This window comes from Oncorhynchus clarkii, chromosome 11, assembly GCF_045791955.1.
Source record: "Oncorhynchus clarkii lewisi isolate Uvic-CL-2024 chromosome 11, UVic_Ocla_1.0, whole genome shotgun sequence".
In the NCBI taxonomy this organism is placed as follows: domain Eukaryota; kingdom Metazoa; phylum Chordata; class Actinopteri; order Salmoniformes; family Salmonidae; genus Oncorhynchus; species Oncorhynchus clarkii.
In genome coordinates this window covers 20,926,440-20,950,654 of record NC_092157.1, presented here as the reverse complement: position 1 = coordinate 20,950,654, position 24,215 = coordinate 20,926,440, and the positions used below count along the sequence as shown (strand labels likewise).

Here is a 24,215-nt window from a genome sequence, read left to right as displayed (position 1 = left end):
CACAACCAGAGGTGACATCTCCCTTTTCCAGCCACAGTTCCACCACTGTTGCGCTATTTCAAAATGACAGCCTTTCCTACACAGGCCTCATTTAGAGGAAATGGTATCATTGTACTTATTCAAGGCTATATCTTGGAGTTGTCTTATAAGGTATCAGGTTCAGAACGTCATTCTGAAACATTATATTATCTTGTAAGCATAAAAGTCAGACATTCTTTTTCTTCCATCATTTTTTACTTTAATTTATGATTCAATCCCCAAAATATGTACAAAACCTACAAAAACCTCACAGATCATAGAAAAGATGTAGGGACATTAAAAAAACGATATCTACTGTATCAAGTTTGCACACATATATTCACTTCAAATATAAATAAGGTTTCAAGGTGTCTACATTCTATCAGATTGCATCAATGTGTCAGTCAGGTATTCAGCAGCTGAATTAAGTTCTCAAGGCACTTCAACAGGTAGGTGTTCATGATGTCAGGATTTTTCTCTGCATCTGACAAAAAAAAGATAGGCACACACACAGACACACAAATTGAGGCAATAGAGCACAATAACAACAGGACAGTGACACATCAAACATTTTCAGCACATTCAGTGTCTGGTTTTACCTTTCTTAGCAACTTTATAGGCTTCATGCACCCTGAGTCTGACAGAGGGACACTTCAAAGTGGTCTTGGCCTTAGGTGAGGAATCACAACGGCAGGTTAGAGACAGCTGTACTTCATATAAATGAGCTCTTATGATTCTAAAAATGATGTGTGTGTGTGTGTGTGTACCTTCTGGTAGTTGTGGAGCAGGGCCCATAGTGCCGAGGCCCCTATAGAGCGAACCTCAGCCTCTTTACTGTCCAGACAGGACACCAGCACCCTCATGGCCTTATCTGGACAGGGACATATAATTCATGTCGGACATAGTGTTATTCTTGAAAATAAAACATTTCCCATTCATAAAATGACACATCATTAGCAAAGACAAGAGAGTTTGACAGGGTGTGATGGTGAAACAAAGACCACTTCTGTTCACACATCCTGTTTCAGATCGTTTCCTGTTACAGTTCAGCACAAAGTATCAAAAGAGAAGACCTAACAGCTTCCATTTCATTTCAAACACCCACCTTTTACATTCACATACGCATACAGGAAGCCAAAGCTTTCCACTGGAAAGAACAAAACCCGAATTCAAAAGAAGACCCCTAAAATGTCATCAGATTGCATTTTGTGTAAACGTGATGCAAGGGTACAAATAGGGCAATTTAAACACAGAAACCATTTCTCAACATCTCTCCCTGTCTCTCTCTCTCTGATAAAAACATCCATGTGTATACCCTGTGTTCCATCCCTACCGTTGGCCAGAACTTTGGGTTTGTTGGCAGAGCTGAAACAGACATTGTGGAGGATGAGGAGGGCATTGTCCGTCGTGGTGATGGGCCTGCTCCCATTGCCATAGTGACGGTGGCGTTGGGGCTGCGTAGCGGCCAGGTCAGCAAGGAGGTCCAGGGCTCCAGTCAGCCTCAGGACACTCAGCTGGCCGTCCTCACCGAAGGAGACACTCAGGAGCAGCCTCAGCCACAGGCCCAACAGCCCCCCGGCACCCGTCTTACTGCCTGGCTTAGGGACAGGCAGGGACAGGAACGGCTGCAGGAAGTTACTCTGGAGGGAGAGTGACAACCAGGGAGAGAGAAAAATGAGATTCAGCCAGGTTTTGATTGAAACTGAGAAAGACATCTGAAATCGAGAGCTTTGTTAAAGTTTACAGAGTGCAGAGACTCAACTTACAGTATTTACAGTAAAGACACGTTTTTAACCAGTAGTCACATTGACACCGTCTCCAATCGTATTACCTTCTGCAGGGCCAGGTTTGATGACAATGTGGTAAGGGGTGTAAGGGTAATGTAATAGGGGTAATAATGTAGTACATTACCTTGTGCAGGACTCCTTTACAGTCCTTGTTGATGGCCAGATTGGCCAGCAGGGAGAAGGCCAGCTGCTGGACAGGGCTGTTGTCGGGGGCAACCCCAGAAGCCAGCTTCATGACGCAGTGCATCAGGGAGCCACCTGGGGGCCCTCGGGGGCCAGAGGCCAAACCACAACACAGAGAGCTACAAGCTGGAGGGAGAGGAGAGAAATAGGAAAAAAGTAGCAAATCAAGAAAAGTATGAGTATTATTGACACTGACAGACAGGTGTAGAGGCAGGATATGATAGGTGAGAGGTTGTGATGAGAGGCAGGATATGATAGGTGAGAGGTTGTGATGAGAGGCAGGATATGATAGGTGAGAGGTTGTGATGAGAGGCAGGATATGATAGGTGAGAGGTTGTGATGAGAGGCAGGATATGATAGGTGAGAGGTTGTGATGAGAGGCAGGATATGATAGGTGAGAGGTTGTGATGAGAGGCAGGATATGATAGGTGAGAGGTTGTGATGAGAGGCAGGATATGATAGGTGAGAGGTTGTGATGAGAGGCAGGATATGATAGGTGAGAGGTTGTGATGAGAGGCAGGATATGATAGGTGAGAGGTTGTGATGAGAGGCAGGACAGGATAGGTGAGAGGTTGTGATGAGAGGCAGGATATGATAGGTGAGAGGTTGTGATGAGAGGCAGGATATGGTAGGTGAGAGGTTGTGATGAGAGGCAGGACAGGATAGGTGAGAGGTTGTGATGAGAGGCAGGATATGGTAGGTGAGAGGTTGTGATGAGAGGCAGGATATGATAGGTGAGAGGTTGTGATGAGAGGCAGGACAGGATAGGTGAGAGGTTGTGATGAGAGGCAGGATATGATAGGTGAGAGGTTGTGATGAGAGGCAGGACAGGATAGGTGAGAGGTTGTGATGAGAGGCAGGACAGGTGAGAGGTTGTGATGAGAGACAGGATATGGTAGGTGAGAGGTTGTGATGAGAGGCAGGATATGATAGGTGAGAGGTTGTGATGAGAGGCAGGACAGGATAGGTGAGAGGTTGTGATGAGAGGCAGGACAGGTGAGAGGTTGTGATGAGAGGCAGGACAGGGTAGGTGAGAGGTTGTGATGAGAGGCAGAACAGGGTAGGTGAGAGGTTGTGATGAGAGGCAGGATATGGTAGGTGAGAGGTTGTGATGAGAGGCAGGACAGGGTAGGTGAGAGGTTGTGATGAGAGGCAGGATATGGTAGGTGAGAGGTTGTGATGAGAGGCAGGATATGATAGGTGAGAGGTTGTGATGAGAGGCAGGATATGATAGGTGAGAGGTTGTGATGAGAGGCATGATAGATAGGTGAGAGGCCTGATAGATCCTGTAGTATTTCTTCCGTATTAACAAGGTGTGTCGGTCAGAGAGTAGAGTCTCACAAGGAGTGGGGCTGGTTGCCTGCCGATGGGTTATAGAGGTTGTATAGGCCTATATCTACAGCCTAGTTGGAGTACCCAGATCAAGGAAAATGCATGTCTTTTTGACAAAATAATAACATTTCACAAAAAGTGTGTAGCATTCACAACTTTAAATCGTCTTCATCAGGCTTCGCTAAACTAAGAACATTGCGTCTAAAATCGTTTTGGGGTCTGTTAATCTACAGCCCAGTCTGAAAGTGAAAAATTCATGTTTTTAGAACAGACAAATAATCTAAACTGAACAAAAATATAAAACGCATTGTGTAAAGTGTTGGTCTCCATTCCTGTCATTATTGAAATAGATTGTGATATCTCACATCTCAAAACAGGGCTACTTAATGTTATATCCCTCACTTCCAAGGCAGTTATAGTCAATGAACTAACCACTGATCATAACCTTGATGTGATTGGTCTGACTGAAACATGGCTCAATCCCGATTCATTTTATGTGTAAAATAAGGCCTCTCCTCCAGGTTACACTAGTGACCATATCCCCCACGCATCCCACAAAGGCGGAAGTGTTGTTAACATTTACGACAGCATAAACAATTTAAATAAATAAGACTACATTTTCTTCTTTTGAGATTGTTGTCTTTGCAGCCTACTCAATCACTTTTTATAGCTACTGTTTACAGACCTCCTGGGCCATATACAGCATTCCCCACAGAGTTCCCTGAACTCCTGTCAGACTTTGTTGTCATGGCAGATAATATTAACATTTTTGGTGACTTCAATATTCACATGAAAAAGACAACAGACGCACTACAAAAGGCTTTCGAAGCCATCATTGACTCAGTGGGTTTTGTCCAACATGTCATGCCACAGTCATACCCCAATCTAATTTTTCTCGTGGAATAAATATTGTGGATCTAAATATTTTTCCTCATAATCCTGAACTATCGGATTACCATTTTATAACGTTTGCAATCGCAACAAATAAATCTGCTCAAACGCCAACCAAGATTATCAAACGCTGTGCTATTAATTCTCGGACAACCCAAAGATTCCTAGATGCCCAGCCAGACTCCTCCACCTACACAAGGACATCGGAGTAAAAAATTCAGTTAACCACCTAACTGAGGAACTCAATTTAACCTTGCGTAATACCGTAGATGCAGTCGCATTGCACCTCTAAAAACAAAAAACAATTGTTGCAAGAAATCAGCTCCTGGTATACAGAAAATACCCAAGCCCTGGAGCAAGCTTCCAGAAAATTGGAACGGAAACGACACTCCACGAAGCTGGAAGCCTTCCGACTAGCTTGGAAAGACAGTACCATGCAATATCGAAGAGCCCTCACTGCTACCCTACCAACCTACTTTTCCATCCTAATTGAGGAGAATAAAAACAATCCAAAATCAATCTTTTCAATAATGTGGCAAAGCTAACTAAAAAGCAGCATTCCCCAAGAGAGGATGGCCGTCACTTCGGCAAAAAGATCATGATCATTAGAAAGCAAATTACGGACTCCTCTTTGAATCTGCACATTTCTCCGAAACTCAGTTTTCCTGAGTCGGCACAGAACTGCCTATGATAAATGGAGACACTAAAGTTTTTTAATCCTGTATCTCTCGACACGAAAATAGTCATGGCCTCTAAACCTTCTAGCTGCCTACTGGACCCTATACCAACTAAACTACTGAAAGAGCTACTTCCTGTGCTTGGCCCTACTATGTTGAACATAGTAGGGCCAAACTCACGGATGTGTACCAAACTCACTAAAAGCAGCAATAATAAAGCCTCTCCTAAAAATGTCAAACCTTGACCCAGAGTATGATATATATATATTTTTTTACTCATTGGCCTATATCGAATACCTCATTCCTCTAATTTATTGGGGAAAAAGCTGTTGCGCGGCAACTCACTGCCTTCCTAAAGATAAATAATATATACAAAACTCTCCAGTCTTGTTTTAGACCCCATCATAGCACTGAGACTGCCCTTGTGAAGTTGGTAATTTTAATGGAGTCAGACCAAGGCTCTGCATCTGTCCTCATGCTCCTAAACCTTAGTGCCGATCTAAACCAAGTTCTTGCCTGGTTTAGATCTTATCTGTCGGAAAGATATCAGTTAGTCTCTGCGGATGTTTTGTCCTCTGACAAATCAATTGTAAGTGTTGGTGTTCCTCAAGGTTCCGTTTTTACTATATATTCTACCTCTTGGTGATGTCATTCGGAAACACAATGTCAACTTTCACTGCTATGCGGACAATACACAGCTGTACATTGATAAAACATGGTGAAGCCCCAAAATTGCTTACCCTGGAAGCCTGTGTTTCAGACATTTTTCACAGGTCAATTTTTCACTTAGAAACTCAGACAAAACAGAGGTGCTAGTTCTTGGTCCCAAGAAACAAAGAGATCTGCTGTTTGATCTGACAATTAGTCTTGATGGTTGTACAGTCGTCTCAAATAAAACTGTGAAGGACCTCGGCGTTACTCTGGACTCTGATCTCTCTTTAACGAACATATCAAGACTGTTTCAAGGCCGGCTTTTTTCCATCTTCGTAACATTGCAAAAAAAATGTCAAAAAACGATGCAGAAAAACAAATCAATGCTTGTGTCACTTCTAGATTAGACTACTGCAATGCTCTACTCTCCGGCTACCCGGATATATCACTAAATAAACTTCAGTTAGTGCTAAATACAGCTGCTAGAATCTTGAACTAAAAGATTGAATCATATTACTCCAGTGCTAGCCTCTCCACACTGGTATTCTGTAAGCCTGGGCTGATTTCAAGGTTTTACTGCTAACCTACAAAGCATTACGTGGACTTGCTCCTAACTATCTCTCCGATTTGGTCCTGCAGTACATACACTTACGCTACGGTCAAAAAATGCAGTGCCTCCTTATTGTCCCCAGAATTTCTAAGCAAACAGCTAGAGGCAGGGCTTTCTCCTATAGAAGTACATTTTTATGGAATGGTCTGCCTATCCATGTGAGAGACGCAGACTCAGTCTAAACTTTTAAGTCTTTACTGAAGACTCATCTCCTCAGTAGGTTTTATGATTGAGTGTAGTATGGCCCAGGGGCGCAAAGGCGAACGGCAAGGCACTGGAGTGACGAACCGCCCTTGTTGTCTTTTCTGGCTGGCTCCCCTTTCTACACTTGGATTGTATGCCTCTGACCCGATTACGGAGGCTGAGTCACTGGCTTACTAGTTCTCTTCCATACCATCCCTAGGAGGGGTGCTTCACATCGTGCCAGGCTTTTTTGTGCTACACAGGACTTGAGTGGGTTGAGTCACTGATGTGATCTTCCTGTCCGGTCTTGCGCCCCCCTTGGGCTCATGCGATGGAGGAGATCTTTGTGGCCTATACTCAGGCTTGTCTCAGGGTAGTAAGTTGGTGGTCTGTTGATATCCCTCTAGTGGTGTGGGGGCTGTGCTTTGGCAAAGTGAGTGGGGTTAAATACTGCCTGGACCTGTCCGGGGGTATCGTTGAATGTGGCCAGTGTCCCCGACCCTCCCCTGTCTCAGCCTCCAATATCTATGCTGCAATTGTCTATGTACCAGGGGGGCTAGGGTCAGTCTGTCCTTTCTGGTGAAATATTCTTGTCCTATCTGGTGTCCAGTGTGAACTTAAGTATACTAAGTCTCTAGCCCGATGACTCCTGGCTGTCCCCAGTCCACCTGGTCGTGCTGCTGCTCCACCGTCAACTGTTCTGTCTGCGGCTATGGAACACTGACCTGTTCACCGGACGGCTTACCTTGTCCCAGACCTGCTGTTTTCAACTCTCCCTCTCTCTACCACTGAATACTCGGCTACGAAAAGCCAACTGACATTTACTCCTGAGGTGCTGACCTGTTGCACCCTCTACAATCAATGTTGTAGAGGGTGCTGGTCATCTATGAACGTTTGAACATCTTGAAGAATGATCTGGCATTAACGGTCATGTAGACTTATCTCCACATGACAGCCAAAAGAGGACTGGCCATCCCTCAGAGCCTGGTTCCTCTCTAGGTTTCTGCCTTTCAAGGGAGTTTTTCCTAGCCACTGTGTTTCTACATCTGCATTGCTTGCTGTTTGGGGTTTTAGTCTGAGTTTCTGTATTAGCACTTTGTGACATCTGCTGATGTAAGAGCTACTGAAAGAGCTATATAAATGAACATTTCTCCTTTGCCAAGATAATCCATCCACCTGTCAAGTGTGGCATATCAATAAACTGATTAAACAGCACGGTCAATACATAAGTGCACCTTGTGCCGGGGACAATAAAAGGCCACTAAAATGTTCAGTTTTGTCACACAACACAATACCATAGATGTCTCATGTTTTGAGGGAGCATGCAATTGGCATGATGACTGCAGGAATGTCCACCAGAGCTTTTGCCAGAGAATTGAAAGTTCATTTTGCTGCCATAAGCAGTCTACAACCTCGTTTTAGAGAATTTGGCAGTAAGTCCAACCGGCCTCAGAACCGCAGACCATGTGTAACCACGCCAGCGTGGGACATCCGGCTTCTTCACCCGCAGAGATCGTCTGAGGGGGTGCTGAGGGGTATTTGTGTCTGTAATAAAGCTCTTTTGTAGGGAAAAACTAATTCTGATTAGCTGGGCCTGGCTCCCAAGTGGGTGGGCCTATACCCTCCCAGGCCCACCCATGGCCCGTGCCAGGTCATGTGAAATCCATAGATTAGTGCCTAATTTATGTATTTAAACTGAATGATTTCCTTATATGAACTGTAACTCATTCAAATCTTTGAAATTGTCACATATTGCATTTACATTTTTGTACATTCATGTACATTTTCTCAAATAGTGTAGCATTCACAACTCAAAATGTTCTTAATCAGGCTTCATTAAAGATAATATTATGTTGAGATTGTTTTGAAATCTGTGAAAGCTAGTATTGTAGGTGTAATTTAAAGGCCGGCGTCATGCAGTCTGAACACACACCTGCTGTTAGGCTAACCTTTAGGAAACGCTGGGCTCGACATGACTGATTGGTATTGCTTCACAGCGGGAGCTTAAGCGTGGCTGTAGAGCAAAACACACACACACACACACACACACACACACTTCAAAGGTGGCATCTCAGAGACAAACACAGGTACAAAACAAACAGCATAACCCCCTAGCTTGTAAATCTAACTGGCACGCTACAAACACCCATAATAACCCCCTAGCTTCTAAATCTAACTAGGGCTCTACAAACACCCATAATAACCCCCTAGCTTGTAAATCTAACTGGCACTTTACAAACACCCATAATAACCCGCTAGCTTGTAAATCTAACTGGCACGCTACAAACACCCATAATAACCCCCTAGCTTCTAAAACTAACTAGGGCTCTACAAACACCCATAATAACCCCCTAGCTTCTAAATCTAACTAGGGCTCTACAAACACCCATAATAACCCCCTAGCTTCTAAATCTAACTAGGGCTCTACAAACACCCATAATAACCCCCTAGCTTCTAAATCTAACTAGGGCTCTACAAACACCCATAATAACCCCCTAGCGTGTAAATCTAACTGGCACGCTACAAACACCCATATTTAGAGAACCTGGAAGGAAACAGCTTTATCAAAGCTAAACTTCCTCTACCCTTTACAGCGCTTCTTTCTCCATTTTGCTGTAAGTTGTGTAGCCTGCTTTTCACAGCATACCTCTGTTTCTCTCTCACAGACTAGAATATCAATGCCTCAGGAGACATAGTGATGCATTGCGATTCCCTTGTGAATACCCTGCTGGTCCACAGCCTAGAATACTGTACTCATAGTAATGATTTAATGCAGCCTGCTCTAGCACAGTGACAGTGTTCCTATTGTGACTGGCACTAGGCTTACACAGTGGAACAAAGTGTGTGTAAATGGTCTTCAGGAGAGACAATGGGTCTCAGTGTGTGTGAGAGTGTATGACTCAGTCAGATCCCTGACCACAGTCTGGGGGAATGGAAGGCACGGGCCAGGCACTGAACCACCCCCACACACACACCCCCACACACACACCCACACACACACACCCACACACACACACACACACACACACACACACACACACACACCTGTGGTACAGTTGGCTGTGTAGACACACAGCAGTTCCAGGACCGCCTCCATAGCAGCATCATCCAATAAGAACCAAGGCCAAAGGGCGTGCAGCACAGCAGCCAATCGACAGTCAGTGGCCACAGCCTGAGGAGAAACACACACAATATCCACCCGATTGGATAATCTTTGGATGTAATATTATGAACACATGCTAATTGACAGTATGACACACTCATAAGTTAAGTGATTGGCAACACATTCTGCTAACCAAGCACATAGAAACACATAAGGATGTAAAGTACAAAGTCCACAATTACATGAACAACTACATGAAGGGCCTTTCCCATCTCAATATAACTACTGCTGAGTGGATGAGGCAATTACTGTCTATGACATTTAGAGCAGCCAATATGGCCAATCATTCTACATTGACGTTTAAGAGGATAAAAACACTCAGACCTCAACAGAGTCATAATCGTTAGGGCCAAATCTCATTCCAGACACAGTCAGCACCAGTAGAATGGCTTTCATTAAAAACCTATCAGGAGCGGATTAAAACGGCAGGGTTCTCACTTTCGATTGGCTGTTCTGGTAAAGACTGTTCCTGAGGATTTCCAGAGACATCTTTATTTCCTTCATATAGCTCTCCTGGTGGGGGAGAAGATGCAACTTGTTAAATGATCCACTCTAACCAATAACAGATAGCACCGTCTCCATCTTAGACACATTTTCAGTCAAGACAAGATCACCCAATAGCCTATACCAACACAGCACACATCATCTGAAGGCTGAGACAATGAAAACATGTTGTTATGGTGTTGTTAAGTGTGTAAAGGCTCACCTTCCTCCTTCCTCTGCCAGGTCTGACTGACTCCATGTGGAGGTGGCTGTGCATCAGTTTCATCTGCTCCACACAGCTGTCAATCAAACCAGCTACACACAGACACAGAGACAGTGAGAGAGCGGTCAATCATAACAACAATAACTCCTAGGGTATAGTAGCCGGACCAGGGCGCGTTTGTTCACTGCCTCTTGTTGCATAAAAGTACAGACCTCTTGGTAGAGGCTAGAGTATTACGCCCATCCTACTGTAAATTAGCTCTACTGAACAGTGTGTTCCAGTACCTTTAGCAGTGTGGTTCTGACCAGTGTGTTCCAGTACCTTTAGCAGTGTGGTTCTGACCAGTGTGTTCCAGTACCTTGAGCAGTGTGGTTCTGACCAGTGTGTTCCAGTACCTTTAGCAGTGTGGTTCTGACCAGTGTGTTCCAGTACCTTTAGCAGTGTGGTTCTGACCAGTGTGTTCCAGTACCTTGAGCAGTGTAGTTCTGACCAGTGTGTTCCAGTACCTTGAGCAGCGTGGTTCTGAGCAGTGGAACTGCAGGCCAGTAGAGCCATGAGGGCTTTAGCTGTCGTCTTCTTCACTGGGTCCTGGAACGCACGCTTCTCAAAACTCTGACAACACAAAACAATGCAACAGGTGATACAAAACCTGACCGAAACTTCCAGAGTATTGACAACATGTTAATCCATCTAATATCCCAGTGCTCTAGATCAGTGGTAGGGAACCCTGTTCTTTGCTCCAGCAAGGCACCACACCTGAACAACTCAGCTAATTGATCAGTTCAGTGATTGCCTAAATGCAACACACCAGGTCTTCCAGAATGGTTCAATCAAAAACATGAAGTGCCTGCTGCACTCCAGAAGCAGTGCCTGCTGCACTCCAGAAGCAGTGCCTGCTGCACTCCAGAAGCAGTGCCTGCTGCACTCCAGAAGCAGTGCCTGCTGCACTCCAGAAGCAGTGCCTGCTGCACTCCAGAAGCAGTGCCTGCTGCACTCCAGAATAGCTTTAGACCAATCAAAATGTGTGTGTGTGTGCGCGCACGCGCGCAAGTCAGATTCTGTTACCTCCAGTAATAGTTCACAGAGCTGTCCACCGGAGACGCCGTTCAGGGCCTCAGACAGAGGGGTCAGCTGGAGGTCCGGGTTCAGGGTGGTGACCTCTAGGGGTCGTCTCTTGGCCTCCTCAGACAGGACGACACACAGGAACTGTAGTACCGCAGCATGGAGGGGAGGGTCACTGAACGACTGGTCCACACACACTGACAACGTGGCTGGAGGTAGGCACAGATACAGACGCAGATTAACACACATACTGGATGCGTATGCGCACACACACACACAAAATGGGTTAGTGGATATTTTACTTTTGTATGAATGAATCAACATCCTGCAGCCCAGTAAAACCAAATCCTGAAATCCCTTTACACAGACAGTGTGACTCATTCACGCCTCAGGCATTTCTGTCTACATAACACACAATGTAATCAATCACAAATACACACACACACAGCATTAATCTTTCACAGGGATCATCAGATTTCCCTGCAGCCCCATTAGACACAGAGAGGAAGATGATGAGGAGGAACGATGGATGTACTGCATGCTCCCTGAGGTCCTAGCATATGTCCAACACACAGTCAGTAGCTGTATGTGTATACCTGTGAATGTGTTCCAGCGTCTCCCTAGTGCAGCAGAGAGAGATTGGTAGGCTGCAGAGCCATCCTGCCTCACCACAGTAGCCAGAAGCATCAACACGTCTGTCCAGCAAACACACACAGCACCACGGGTACCATCGCCTGAGAGGTCCAGAAAACACACACACACACACACACACACACGAGATTGGAGTACGAGCTGAGAAGCTGAAGAGGCCTTCATTAAACAAGATACCAACAAAAGGTGTGAATAGATTATTACAAGCTTCCATTGGGGATCTTATACACTTTTAATTATGACTTCAGATAATGAAAGAACACTGAACACCACTTCATTATGATACATTCAGCTGGAAAGTGGCCTGACTTTCAATGCCATGTAAGGATGCCTGCCATAAGAATGGTATTATAGCAGTTGTAACCATGATGTCCAGTCAATGGTGACAGTACACATATGTTGTGTCTACGGTTAGGTTAGGAGTCATTCCTATCCCAAAAGCGAGATTCTTACCCAAGTCCTTGGTATCAAGTGTGAGGACAGTGAAGAGATTGGCCAGTAGCGGTTTCAGGAAGTCCATCTGACCAATCAGATCTGAGCTCAGAATGAAACATGACTTCAGGAACTTAGAGAAGCTGGACAGGAACTTGAGCAGGGTCAGGACCTGGGGGATGAGAGAGACACAAACAAATTGATACGTACACACATCCTGAGGCAGTGTCAGTGGGTAGATGTGAAATCAAAATATTTCCTACCAAGTGAAAGCATGAAATCACCCCTTTCGTGTCACTCTCCAATCTGCCACCATCTCAACCACAGGGTTCTCATGGGCCTCAACCCTCCTACACAACCTGTGCTGCTCTCACTACAACAACATGCTCTATAGAGATAATGTGAATCTTACGTTGAAGCATTCATTGGTACTAAATGATGTAACCCAGTTACCTGCCGTTTAATGTCCTCCTGGTCTCCTGGTAGTGCGTTAGTCTTCAGCTCACCCAGACATCTCTCTATGGCTGCTGCGTCCACCAAACTAGAACACACAGGAAACAGAAACAGGGTTTAAGTCCATCCCTTCGGACAGGACAAATTCATCACTGTAAATTGTATTGTGGATGGCCAGTGCTCCAAAGACTGTATTTGATTTGGCCAGTAATTGGGATAGTGAGACTAGTGCGATAGTGTTTATTTGACCTCTGACCTGGCCAGTGATTGGAAGAGCTGGCTGTGTGTGAGGGCTGAGAGGGTGAACTCCGGTAGCACGGCTAACAGGTTGGCCAGGAGGCCGCAGAGTGCCGATAAAAGGTCTGGCGTTACAATGACACAGGTGGGGTCAGGAGCAGGGTCAGCCAGTCTGGAGTCCTGGGAGAGGACAGAGTCAATGGTGTCTGTGTCACTCTGACCTGCAGAGTAAAATAGGGGAGCAGATATTAACATTGCTGTCTGTGTCACTGATCGACAATACAGGAAAGAGGAGCAAAGATGGACGGGAGACATAGGGGTCGAAACATACACCATACCAAAAATTGGTGTGTAGAGGCATAGTCTGTATATATAAATTCACTGTCATGGTTGGTCTTGATATGAGGAACTGTGCATGAGATGGTTCCTTTAACTCTGACTCTTAATTTGTTTGGTGCTACATGAGATCTGTATATAAAACCTGTTCACATTTAGCTACACTATATATACAAACACACACACACATACCTTGAGCCATCAGTCTGCTAGCGGGTGTATCTTGTGCAGTAGCATTGAGAGAGGTGGGCACAGGGGATTGAAGCCTTGAGCCTCCAGGTATGATCTGTTGAAAACAAAACAATCACACAAAAAAAAAAAACACTTCAATAAGACAATGTGTTTAAATCACAGATCCACAGTTGACACAATCTCAATCGCCGTCCACACTGCCCTTTCCCGTCTGGACAAAAGGAATACCTACGTGAGAATGCTGTTCATTGAAAACAGCTCAGCGTTCACCTCCCTTTGCAACTGGATTCTGGACTTCCTGACGGGTCGTCCCCAGGTGATAAGGGTAGGTAACAACACATCTGCCATGCTGATCCTCAACACGGGGACCCCTCAGGGGTGCATGCTTAGACCCATCCTGTACTCTCTGTTCACCCCCGACTGCATGGCCAAGCACGACTTCAACACCATCATTACATTTGCTGACAACACAACAGTGGTAGGCCTGATCACCGACAACGATGAGACAGCCTATAGGGAGGAGGTCAGAGACCTGGCACTGGTGACAGGACTACAACCTTTCCTTCAATGTGAGCAAGACAAAGGAGCTGATCGTGGACTAGAGGAAAAGGACAGCCGAGCAGGCCCCCATTCACGTCGACGGGGCTGTAGTGGAGCGGGTCGAGAGTTTCAAGATTCCTTGGTGTCCACATCACCAACGAACTATCATGGTACAAACACACCAAGACCGTCGTGAAGCGGCCACGACAACACCCTTTCCTTCTCAGGAGACTGAAAAGATTTGGCACGGGTCCCCAGATCCTCAAAAAGTTCTCAGCTGCACCATTGAGAGCATCCTGACCGGTTGTATCACTGCCTGGTATAGCAAATGCTCGGCATCCGACTGTGAGAAGCTACAGAGGGTAGTGCGTACAGCCCAGTACATCACAGGGACCAAGCTTCCTGCCATCCAGGAGATATACACTAGGCAATGTCAGAGGAAAGCCCAAAAAGTTGTCAAAAATTCCAGCCACCCAAGTCACAGACGGTTCTTTCTGCTTACCGTACGGCAAACGGTACCAAAAGCCTCCTTATTAATAGCTTCTACCCCCAAGCCATAACACAGCGAATGACCACCTGGACTATTTACATTGACCTCCCCTTTGCTTTTACACTGCTGCTACTCGCTGTTTATTTTCTATCCATAGTCACTTCACCCCTACCTACATATACACTGCTGCTACTCGCTGTTTATTATCTATCCATAGTCACTTCACCCCTACCCACATGTACACTGCTGCTAGTCACGGTTTATCTATCCATAGTCACTTCACCCCTACCTACATGTACACTGCTGCTACTCACTGTTTATTTTCTATCCATAGTCACTTCACCCCTACCTACATATACACTGCTGCTACTCACTGTTTATTATCTATCCATAGTCACTTCACCCCTACCCACATGTACACTGCTGCTACTCTGTTTATTATCTATCCATAGTCACTTCACCCCTACCTACATGTACACTGCTGCTACTCTGTTTATTATCTATACATAGTCACTTCACCCCTACCTACATGTACACTGCTGCTACTCACTGTTTATTATCTATCCATAGTCACTTCACCCCTACCTACATGTACACTGCTGCTAGTCACTGTTTACTATCTATCCATAGTCACTTCACCCCTACCTACATATACACTGCTGCTACTCGCTGTTTATTATCTATACATAGTCACTTCACCCCTACCTACATGTACACTGCTGCTACTCGCTGTTTATTATCTATCCATAGTCACTTCACCCCTACCTACATGTACACTGCTGCTAGTCACTGTTTACTATCTATTCATAGTCACTTCACCCCTACCTACACTGCTGCTACTCGCTGTTTATTATCTATCCATAGTCACTTCACCCCTACCTACATGTACACTGCTGCTAGTCACTGTTTACTATCTATTCATAGTCACTTCACCCATACCTACACTGCTGCTACTCGCTGTTTATTATCTATCCATAGTCACTTCACCCCTACCTACACGTACAAATGACCTTGACTAGTCTGTACCCCCCCCACACATTGACCCGGTACCAGTATCCCCTGTACATAGCCTCATTATTTTATTGTGTTACTTTTTATTTTAAAAATTACTTTAGTTAATTTAGTAAATATTTTCTTAACTCTATTTCTTGAACTGTATTGTTGGTTAAAGGCTTGTAAGTCAGCATTTCACAGTAAGGTCTACCTACACCGGTGGTATACGGCACATGTTACAAATAACATTTGATTTGAATGGTTTCTAGTGGTCAAGTGGACCCAGTGTTAAGCTGCAACCTAAGAGGATTACAGTCTATGAATGGGCCTTGAGCCACCAGACCTGCAGTACTTTACGCACCAGAGTGCTGGAGGTGGACAGGGAGCCAGAGGCCCTGCTAGGATTCACTGGGACTCGGTTAGGTCTCCACAACCTCAGGGAGTCATCCGCATCTAAATAGACAGACAGACAGGGCATCATCACAAACAACATCATGCAAGAAAAAAAAAGAAGGCTACAGGCCAATAAACAAAATACTTTTCCCGTTTACCACAATAACACTTGATTTCAGATTCACTCTGACTGAATCACTGATTGAACAACCTAATGGCTAGACAGACTGACAGAAGAATGGACAGGTGCAGTCCCAGGACCTTCAGTGGTGCTGTCCTGTGGGCCGGGGTCCCTGGCTGAGGGTTGCAGGTCGAAGGTGTACCTGCCTCTGTAGCAGGCTGTGGCCATGAGGGCAGTGTGCTGGAAGAACTGACAGTGGTAGAGCAGAGCCTGTAGGGCTTGGAGACCCACCAGACATACACCTGAAGACTCATCATGGACACACGGACTCTATGGAGAGAGGGAGGAGAGGAGAGGGAGAGATGAAAACATGGTAATTACTATGTAACTCCATTTTTTAATTGAACCTTTATTTAACTAAGCAAGTCAGATAAGAACTAGTTCTTCTTTAAAATGACTGCCTACCCCAGCCAAACCCAGACGACGCTGGGCCAATTGTGCGCCACCCTATGGGACTCCCAATTATGGCCTCAAGTGATACAGCCTGGAATCGAACCAGGGTCTGTAGTGACACCTCTAGCACTGAGATGCAGTGCCTTAGACCACTGCACCACTTGGGAGCTCATGAATTAACCTACAGTATGTCAGTACCAGGATAACTAAAAACAACATACCACAACAAAACATAACCAAATGCCACTGACCTGCCAGGTAGAGTCAGTGACCTGGTCAGCTGTGGCAGGCATGGGCATCACCAGTAGGTTCTGGAGGATAAACACCGCCTTGAGAAACACACAGAAGATGAGACAAGAACATCAACAACACTGCCATCTAGACATACTTAGCTGGTACTGCAAGGACTTTACTTTAAACTTGTTGATGGAGTAAAGTTGTCCTATGTCTGTTTTACAAATGTATTGTCTGGAACGGTTATTGGTCAATATGCCGTGGCATGCTAAGAGCATTATTATGCATTCTGCTTTAAACCACAATGCCCAAACTCTCTCTATGGCTTAGTGGTTAGCAAACAGGCGTAGGTGTTCAGTACCTCTCTGCGGACCATGGTGGTCTCTTGCTGGTCCAGGAGGATGTTGAGCAGGGTTCCCCACAGACCTCCACTGATATTATGACAGCTGCTACTCAGAGACTGGCATCCACTGGGCACAGAGGACAGGGCAGAGCCCACACCCAGGCTGGCAAACCTCACCTGGAGAGGGGATGGAAGGTAAGTGGGATAAGGCAGCAGGGGGGAGAGGGGTGTGAGAGAGGAGGGGAGGGTTAAAAGAGTGGTGGGAAGGGAAAAGCGGAGGGCGAGGAGAGAGAAAGGAAAAGACAGAGAGCCAAGGGTTTGGGTGTGAATACAACAGCAGATAGATAAAAAAGGTACCTGTCTGACACCCCTGGGGTCCCCAAAGTCACAAAGACACTGTTCCAGAAATGTCTTGGATATTTTCACTGTCACTCTGGCATTTGCTGTGATCCACACAGAAAAAGATCCTACTTGTCAAGGGAATTTTTTCACATTTACTTATAGAGATAACTTACAGATGGAGAGAGAGCGAGAAAGAGGAGACATTGCCCTTTGCTTTTCATTGTCAGTGCTTGTGAACTCAAGCGTAGGAGTTCACGGTGTCCCTCAGAAAGTCTAGGAAGGAGCACCGGTTTAATAACAGAAACTTTGGAGCAGAGAGAAGCAATACAAACTTTTGCCTGAATGTCTCTCCACAACTCCAGACGGAATTTGACAAACTGTTTCCATGAAATAATAACTTGTACTTCTTACTCTCACATTTTATTTTTCTTGCTTGTTCTTATACAAGTTGACAGTCATTGAGTGTATGTTACCTCCGGGTCTCTGTCCACCCACAGAGGTATGAGCCAGGCAAGGCCCAGCTGTGACCCACTGGGGTCATCAGACCCCGCCTCCTGACCCAAAGACCACTGGGAAATGAAGTCCTGAAATAGATCAACACAAAAACAGAAAATAGTCATATCTCCAGAAATCCAGACTGATGTACAAACAAAAGGAGAAACATCTCCATGCAGGAAGCACACATTAACACATTTACTCTACTAATATACTGAACGAAAATATAAACACAACATGTAAAATCTTGGTCCCATGTTTCAGGAGCTGACATAAAAGATCCCAGAGATTTTCCATACGCACAAAAAGCTTATTTCTCTAAAATTCTGTGCACAAATTTGATTACATCCCTGATAGTGAGCTTTTCTGCTTTGCCAAGATAATCCATCCATCTGACAGGTGTGGCATATCAAGAAGCTGATTAAACAGCATGATCATTACACAGGTGCACCGGTTGCTGGGGACAATAAAAGGCCATTAAAATGTGAAGTTTTGTCACACAACACAATGTCAAGTTTTGAGGGAGTGTGCAATTGGCATGCTGACTGCAGGAATGTCCAACAGAGCTTGTTGCCAGAGAATTGAAAGTTCATTTCTCTATCATAATTTTGCCTCCAATGACATTTTAGAGAATTTGGCAGTACGTCCAACTGGCCTCACAACCGCAGACCACACGTAACCATGACAGCCCAGGACTCTACATCTGGCTTCTTCACCTGCGGGATCGGCTGAAGAATATTTCTATCTAATAAAGCCCTTTTCTGTGGAAAACCTTATTCTGATTAGCTGGGCCTGGCTCCCCAGTGGGTGGGCCTGGCTCCTAAGTGGTTGGGCCCACCCATGGCTGCGCCCATTGCCCAGTCATGTGAAATCCATAAATTAGGGTCTAATTTATTTATTTCAATTGACTGATTTCCTTCTATGAACTGTAACTCAGTAAAATCTTTTAAAATTGTTGCATGTCGCGTTTATATTTTTGTTCAGTACACATTTCACAATTAAAAATCTTCTTTGCCTTTAGCGTAGAAAGGCAATCAGTGCAGTTCTGGCTGGGTTGCTGACCTTGTCTTTGTTCTGGGCCATCATCTCATGGGACAAGTGAAGCAGACAGATGACAGCATTCTTGGTGACTCCTTTCCCCATGAAGGACATGGAGTTACCCCCCCACTCCACGTAGAATGACGAGATCACCTAGAGGATGACACAAGGGTCAACATCACAACTACTCATTCCCAACAGGGTTCTACGCTGAGCTTAAGTTGAGAAATCTAGGCACACACATTGAAATTTAGGCGCACAAGGCTAAACATTTTTGTAATAAAGCTAGAATCTTTCATTTTTATACATGCACTGGTGTTCCTAAATAAGAATTCCAAGTTGCACAGCAAAATATTTAAGCACATACTGTATGCGGATAAAATGGTTGCACTGTAGAGCCCTGCCCAATACGAAACCCATTCAGAGCCGATGCTAGGGGAAGGACAACAATATCTCAACAGTATTACTAATTAAGTCAAATCAGGAAGTAAACCGAAATTCAAATCTTTACTCATGACCCAAACCCTGCTCGGGACTAGAAGGGAACAGGGCACTGAGCCCAGTGATGCAATCAACAGTCTGTGTTCATTAATTCAAAGGTTTTATTCAGTGCATGAGTCTTAAATGCAGCTGGGACCTTAGCTTTGATTAGCCTGCAAACAGAGAGGTGAGTGAGAGAGGCCAAGGCTAGATGAAAAGCACCCTAAGGGCCATAGAGCACTGGGAGAGACAGGGGGTGAGGTATGGGGGAGTCAAGGTGAGAGGCCAATGCTAGATGAAAAGCACCCTAAGGGCCATAGAGCACTGGGAGAGACAGGGGGTGAGGTATGGGGGAGTCAAGGAGAGAGGCCAAGGCCAGATGAAAAGCACCCTAAGGGCCACAGAGCACTGGGAGAGACAGGGGGTGAGGTATGGGGGAGTCAAGGAGAGAGGCCAAGGCCAGATGAAAAGCACCCTAAGGGCCATAGAGAACTGGGAGAGACAGGGGGTGAGGTATGGGGGAGTCAAGGTGAGAGGCCAAGGCCAGATGAAAAGCACCCTAAGGGCCATAGAGAACTGGGAGAGACAGGGGGTGAGGTATGGGGGAGTCAAGGTGAGAGGCCAAGGCCAGATGAAAAGCACCCTAAGGGCCATAGAGAACTGGGAGAGACAGGGGGTGAGGTATGGGGGAGTCAAGGTGAGAGGCCAAGGCCAGATGAAAAGCACCCTAAGGGCCATAGAGCACTGGGAGAGACAGGGGGTGAGGTATGGGGGAGTCAAGGTGAGAGGCCAAGGCCAGATGAAAAGCACCCTAAGGGCCATAGAGAACTGGGAGAGACAGGGGGTGAGGTATGGGGGAGTCAAGGTGAGAGGCCAAGGCCAGATGAAAAGCACCCTAAGGGCCATAGAGCACTGGGAGAGACAGGGGGTGAGGTATGGGGGAGTCAAGGTGAGAGGCCAAGGCCAGATGAAAAGCACCCTAAGGGCCACAGAGCACTGGGAGAGACAGGGGGTGAGGTATGGGGGAGTCAAGGTGAGAGGCCAAGGCCAGATGAAAAGCACCCTAAGGGCCACAGAGCACTGGGAGAGACAGGGGGTGAGGTATGGGGGAGTCAAGGTGAGAGGCCAAGGCCAGATGAAAAGCACCCTAAGGGCCACAGAGCACTGGGAGAGACAGGGGGTGAGGTATGGGGGAGTCAAGGTGAGAGGCCAAGGCCAGATGAAAAGCACCCTAAGGGCCATAGAGCACTGGGAGAGACAGGGGGTGAGGTATGAGGGAGTCAAGGTAAGAGGCCAAAACTTGGAATCATCTGTGTCAGGCTAGGTTGTACTGGACCATACTAAGGCTGTTGTGAGCTATGCTGTTTTTTTAGACTGTCCCAGGCAATGCCAAACTAGGTTGTGCCATGTGTTCTCATGGTGAACTAAGCTACACTGACCACTACTATGCTTATCTGAACAGGACAGTGCTCTGCTATTCTTGGCTATGGGTAGAACCAGATGGAACCAGCTGGGATGATTTCTCATCAACAATTTACCGTGTTGTAGTCTGTATATTTATTCATGTTCAGGAGCAGGTTGTAGTTGGATTTAATTCATTACAAAATGTATTTTCTTCCTCAATTTCTAGAGGGCTGATATTTCACTACAAATAACTCATTTTCACTTTGACTAATTTGTGGAGGCCACAGAGCACGTCACACACTCCCTTCTGCACCGATCACACACACCTCCAGTAGTCCACTGAGGTACTTGGTGCAGAGAGACTGGGGCTCCATGGTGGGACAGTGTGAGCTCCAGCCGGGTTGGGCCGTGAGGCTGACCATGCCCAGCAGATTCCTCTCCAGACTCGGGAGGCCGTAGAAGCGTGGGGCGTCTGACACCCGCAGGCACTGGAGAAACCGCACTGCCAGCTGGCTCTCGAAGGGCCCTGTCAGCGCCAAGCAAAACCTGTTGGGGGAGAGAGAGGAGATGCAGGGTGAGAGGGGAGATGCAGGGAGGGAGGGAGGAGACGCAGGGAGGGGAGATGCAGGGAGGGAGAGAGAGGAGACACAGGGAGGGGAGATGCAGGGAGGGGGAGAGAGGAGACACAGGGAGGGGAGATGCAGGGAGGGGAGATGCAGGGAGGGAGGGAGGGGAGATGCAGGGAGAGAGGGAGGGGAGACGCAGGGAGGGGAGATGCAGGGAGGGAGGGAGGAGACGCAGGGAGGGGAGATGCAGGGAGGGAGGGAGGAGACACAGGGAAGGGAGATGCAGGGAGGGAGGGAGGGGAGATGCAGGGAGAGAGGGAGAGGAGACGCAGGGAGAGAGAGAGAGGAGACGCAGGGAGGGGAGATGCAGGGAGGGAGGGAGGAGACGCAGGGAAGGGAGATGCAGGGAGGGAGGGGAGATGCAGGGAGAGAGAGAGAGGAGATGCAGGGAGAGAGAGAGAGGAGACGCAGGGAGAGAGAGAGAGGAGACGCAGGGAGGGAGGGAGGGGAGACGCAGGGAGGGAGAGAGAGGAGACACAGGGAGGGGAGATGCAGGGAGGGAGGGAGGGGAGATGCAGGGAGGGAGGGAGGGAGGGGAGACGCAGGGAGAGAGAGAGGAGACACAGGGAGAGAGAGAGAGGAGACGCAGGGAGGGGAGATGCAGGGAGAGAGAGGAGAAGCAGAGAGGAGACGCAGGGAGGGAGAGGAGACGCAGGGAGAGAGGAGACGCAGGGAGAGAGAGAGAGGAGACGCAGGGAGAGAGAGAGAGGAGACGCAGGGAGAGAGAGAGGAGACGCAGGGAGGGAGGAAGGGAGGGGAGACGCAGGGAGGGAGGAAGGGAGGGAGACGCAGGGAGGGAGGAAGGGAGGGAGATGCAGGGAGGGTGGAAGGGAGGGAGATGCAGGGAGGGAGGAAGGGAGGGAGATGCAGGGAGGGAGATGCAGGGAGGGAGGAAGGGAGGGAGATGCAGGGAGGGAGGAAGGGAGGGAGATGCAGGGAGGGAGGAAGGGAGGGAGATGCAGGGAGGGAGGGAGGGAGGGAGATGCAGGGAGGGAGGGAGGGAGGGAGATGCAGGGAGGGAGGGAGAGAGGGAGATGCAGGGAGGGAGGGAGAGAGGGAGATGGAGAGAGGGAGATGTAGGGAGGGAGGGAGGGAGGGAGGGAGGGAGGGAGGGAGGGAGGGAGGGAGATACAGGGAGGGAGGGAGATACAGGGAGGGAGGGAGATACAGGGAGGGAGGGAGATGCAGGGAGGGAGGGAGATGCAGGGAGGGAGGGAGATGCAGGGAGGGAGGGAGATGCAGGGAGGGAGGGAGATGCAGGGAGGGAGGGAGATGCAGGGAGGGAGGGAGATGCGTAAAAAGAGGAGTAGAGAGGGTAAAACAGACAAAGAAAGAAGGAGAGAGAGAGGAGTGAAAGTTAATAGAGGAAGATGTGTGATAGAGGAAGATGGGCAGAGACAAATATGGCCACCAATAACAAACATCTATAACCAACAACTAACATCAAGGAAAACGTCAAGCTGCTCCTACTGAAAGTAACATCAAATCAAATTGTATTGGTCACATACACACGGTTAGCAGATGTTATTGCGAGTGTAGCGAAAAGTTTGTAGTGGAGCGAAATGCTTGTTCTTAGCCTCATGGATACGAATATCACCACACAGAATATAAAAAATGCATCCCACTGCAGTCATAAGCTTTGTTCAGCCTCTTCTATAATTTCATGGTATTAAACATTAATCAAGCTCCACAGGCAGTGTGAATAATACCACGTACGTGCACATTCTCTCACACACCCCAAAAGGCAAAAATGATCATTCTTTAATTTATGTTTTATGAGGAGAATTGCTTTTGTATTCATAGGGACACAGTAAAAATTCTACTGTCAGGGGAAGCTCGCTAGCTAGCGGTGAAAAGTCATCGGTGCTGCTTCCATGGCCCTAGGCACTTCTGACTAAGGAAGATGAGAAGAGTACAGTAGTTTAATAGCAATGTGATAAAACACACTTGTGTAATCATTTATCAGTACAGCTCACCATGCTAGAATGAGCTATTTCTACACAACAGTTAAACAAGCAGTCATGACAAACAGTTTGTTCAGTCAGATACACTAGAAAACGAATAACTGTGGGGTAGATGTCTACCCTGTTTGTCTTAGTCACATTTGTAGCTCTGTGTTGTAGCTGTATTTCGGCATGTGTGTGTGTACTGCATGTGTGTGGATGTGTCTTAAGTAGAAAATGCCTACAGGCAGTTTTCTTGAGCGATACGGAACACGCTTTGCATACAAATGACTCCATACTCTAACAAATAAACACCAGAGGTACAGAGACTGGCAATTGGAGGTGGTAGCCTTATCAGTTAGAGAGGAAAAGAGAGAGGGGGGGGGGGGGGGGTGCATGTTTCTACTGCACCTGTCGGTGGTGTGTGTGAGGCGGTGCAGTAATGTGTTGATGAACCCTGTCAGTTCTCTCTGTAGTCTCTGGTTGATCTGGGCCCTCAGTTCTACTAGTTCCTCCGTCTCTCCCTGACTCGCCGTGTGTGTCGGCGTGTGTGTCTGCGAGTCCTCGCCGAGCAGCAGGTCCAGCAGTGAGTTGGTCTCCTGCATGGAACACATACACACGCAGGTAATGCTGCAGGTTGAACTGTCTCACTACTTCATCCAAGAAAGCTCAACTTGTATACAACTCCTCACGCATTATAAACTAACTACAATCTACAGTGAACAAAAATATAAATGCAACATGTAAAGTGTTGTT

The 24,215-nt window shown here is 46.8% G+C and overlaps 1 protein-coding gene across 1 annotated transcript in view; it reads right to left on the bottom strand.

Annotated features, from left to right (window-relative positions):
• Window positions 1-215: 215 nt before the first annotated feature.
• The window catches only part of LOC139420345 (rotatin-like), a 54,875-nt gene continuing 30,875 nt past the window's right edge, over window positions 216-24,215 (bottom strand). Inside the window, exons 22-44 of the mRNA XM_071170342.1 lie at window positions 23,871-24,058; window positions 21,217-21,436; window positions 19,031-19,159; window positions 17,947-18,057; window positions 17,150-17,308; window positions 16,806-16,883; window positions 16,242-16,431; window positions 15,949-16,040; window positions 13,565-13,658; window positions 13,056-13,257; window positions 12,800-12,887; window positions 12,368-12,518; window positions 11,860-11,997; window positions 11,267-11,472; window positions 10,708-10,813; window positions 10,202-10,293; window positions 9,934-10,008; window positions 9,378-9,504; window positions 1,930-2,114; window positions 1,352-1,658; window positions 786-889; window positions 618-687; window positions 216-502 (exon numbers count right to left, since the gene is read on the bottom strand). Coding sequence (XP_071026443.1) covers window positions 423-502; window positions 618-687; window positions 786-889; window positions 1,352-1,658; window positions 1,930-2,114; window positions 9,378-9,504; window positions 9,934-10,008; window positions 10,202-10,293; window positions 10,708-10,813; window positions 11,267-11,472; window positions 11,860-11,997; window positions 12,368-12,518; window positions 12,800-12,887; window positions 13,056-13,257; window positions 13,565-13,658; window positions 15,949-16,040; window positions 16,242-16,431; window positions 16,806-16,883; window positions 17,150-17,308; window positions 17,947-18,057; window positions 19,031-19,159; window positions 21,217-21,436; window positions 23,871-24,058 — 3,192 coding nt within the window. The 3' untranslated portion in view covers window positions 216-422. The remainder of the gene's footprint in view (window positions 503-617; window positions 688-785; window positions 890-1,351; window positions 1,659-1,929; window positions 2,115-9,377; window positions 9,505-9,933; window positions 10,009-10,201; window positions 10,294-10,707; window positions 10,814-11,266; window positions 11,473-11,859; window positions 11,998-12,367; window positions 12,519-12,799; window positions 12,888-13,055; window positions 13,258-13,564; window positions 13,659-15,948; window positions 16,041-16,241; window positions 16,432-16,805; window positions 16,884-17,149; window positions 17,309-17,946; window positions 18,058-19,030; window positions 19,160-21,216; window positions 21,437-23,870; window positions 24,059-24,215) is intronic.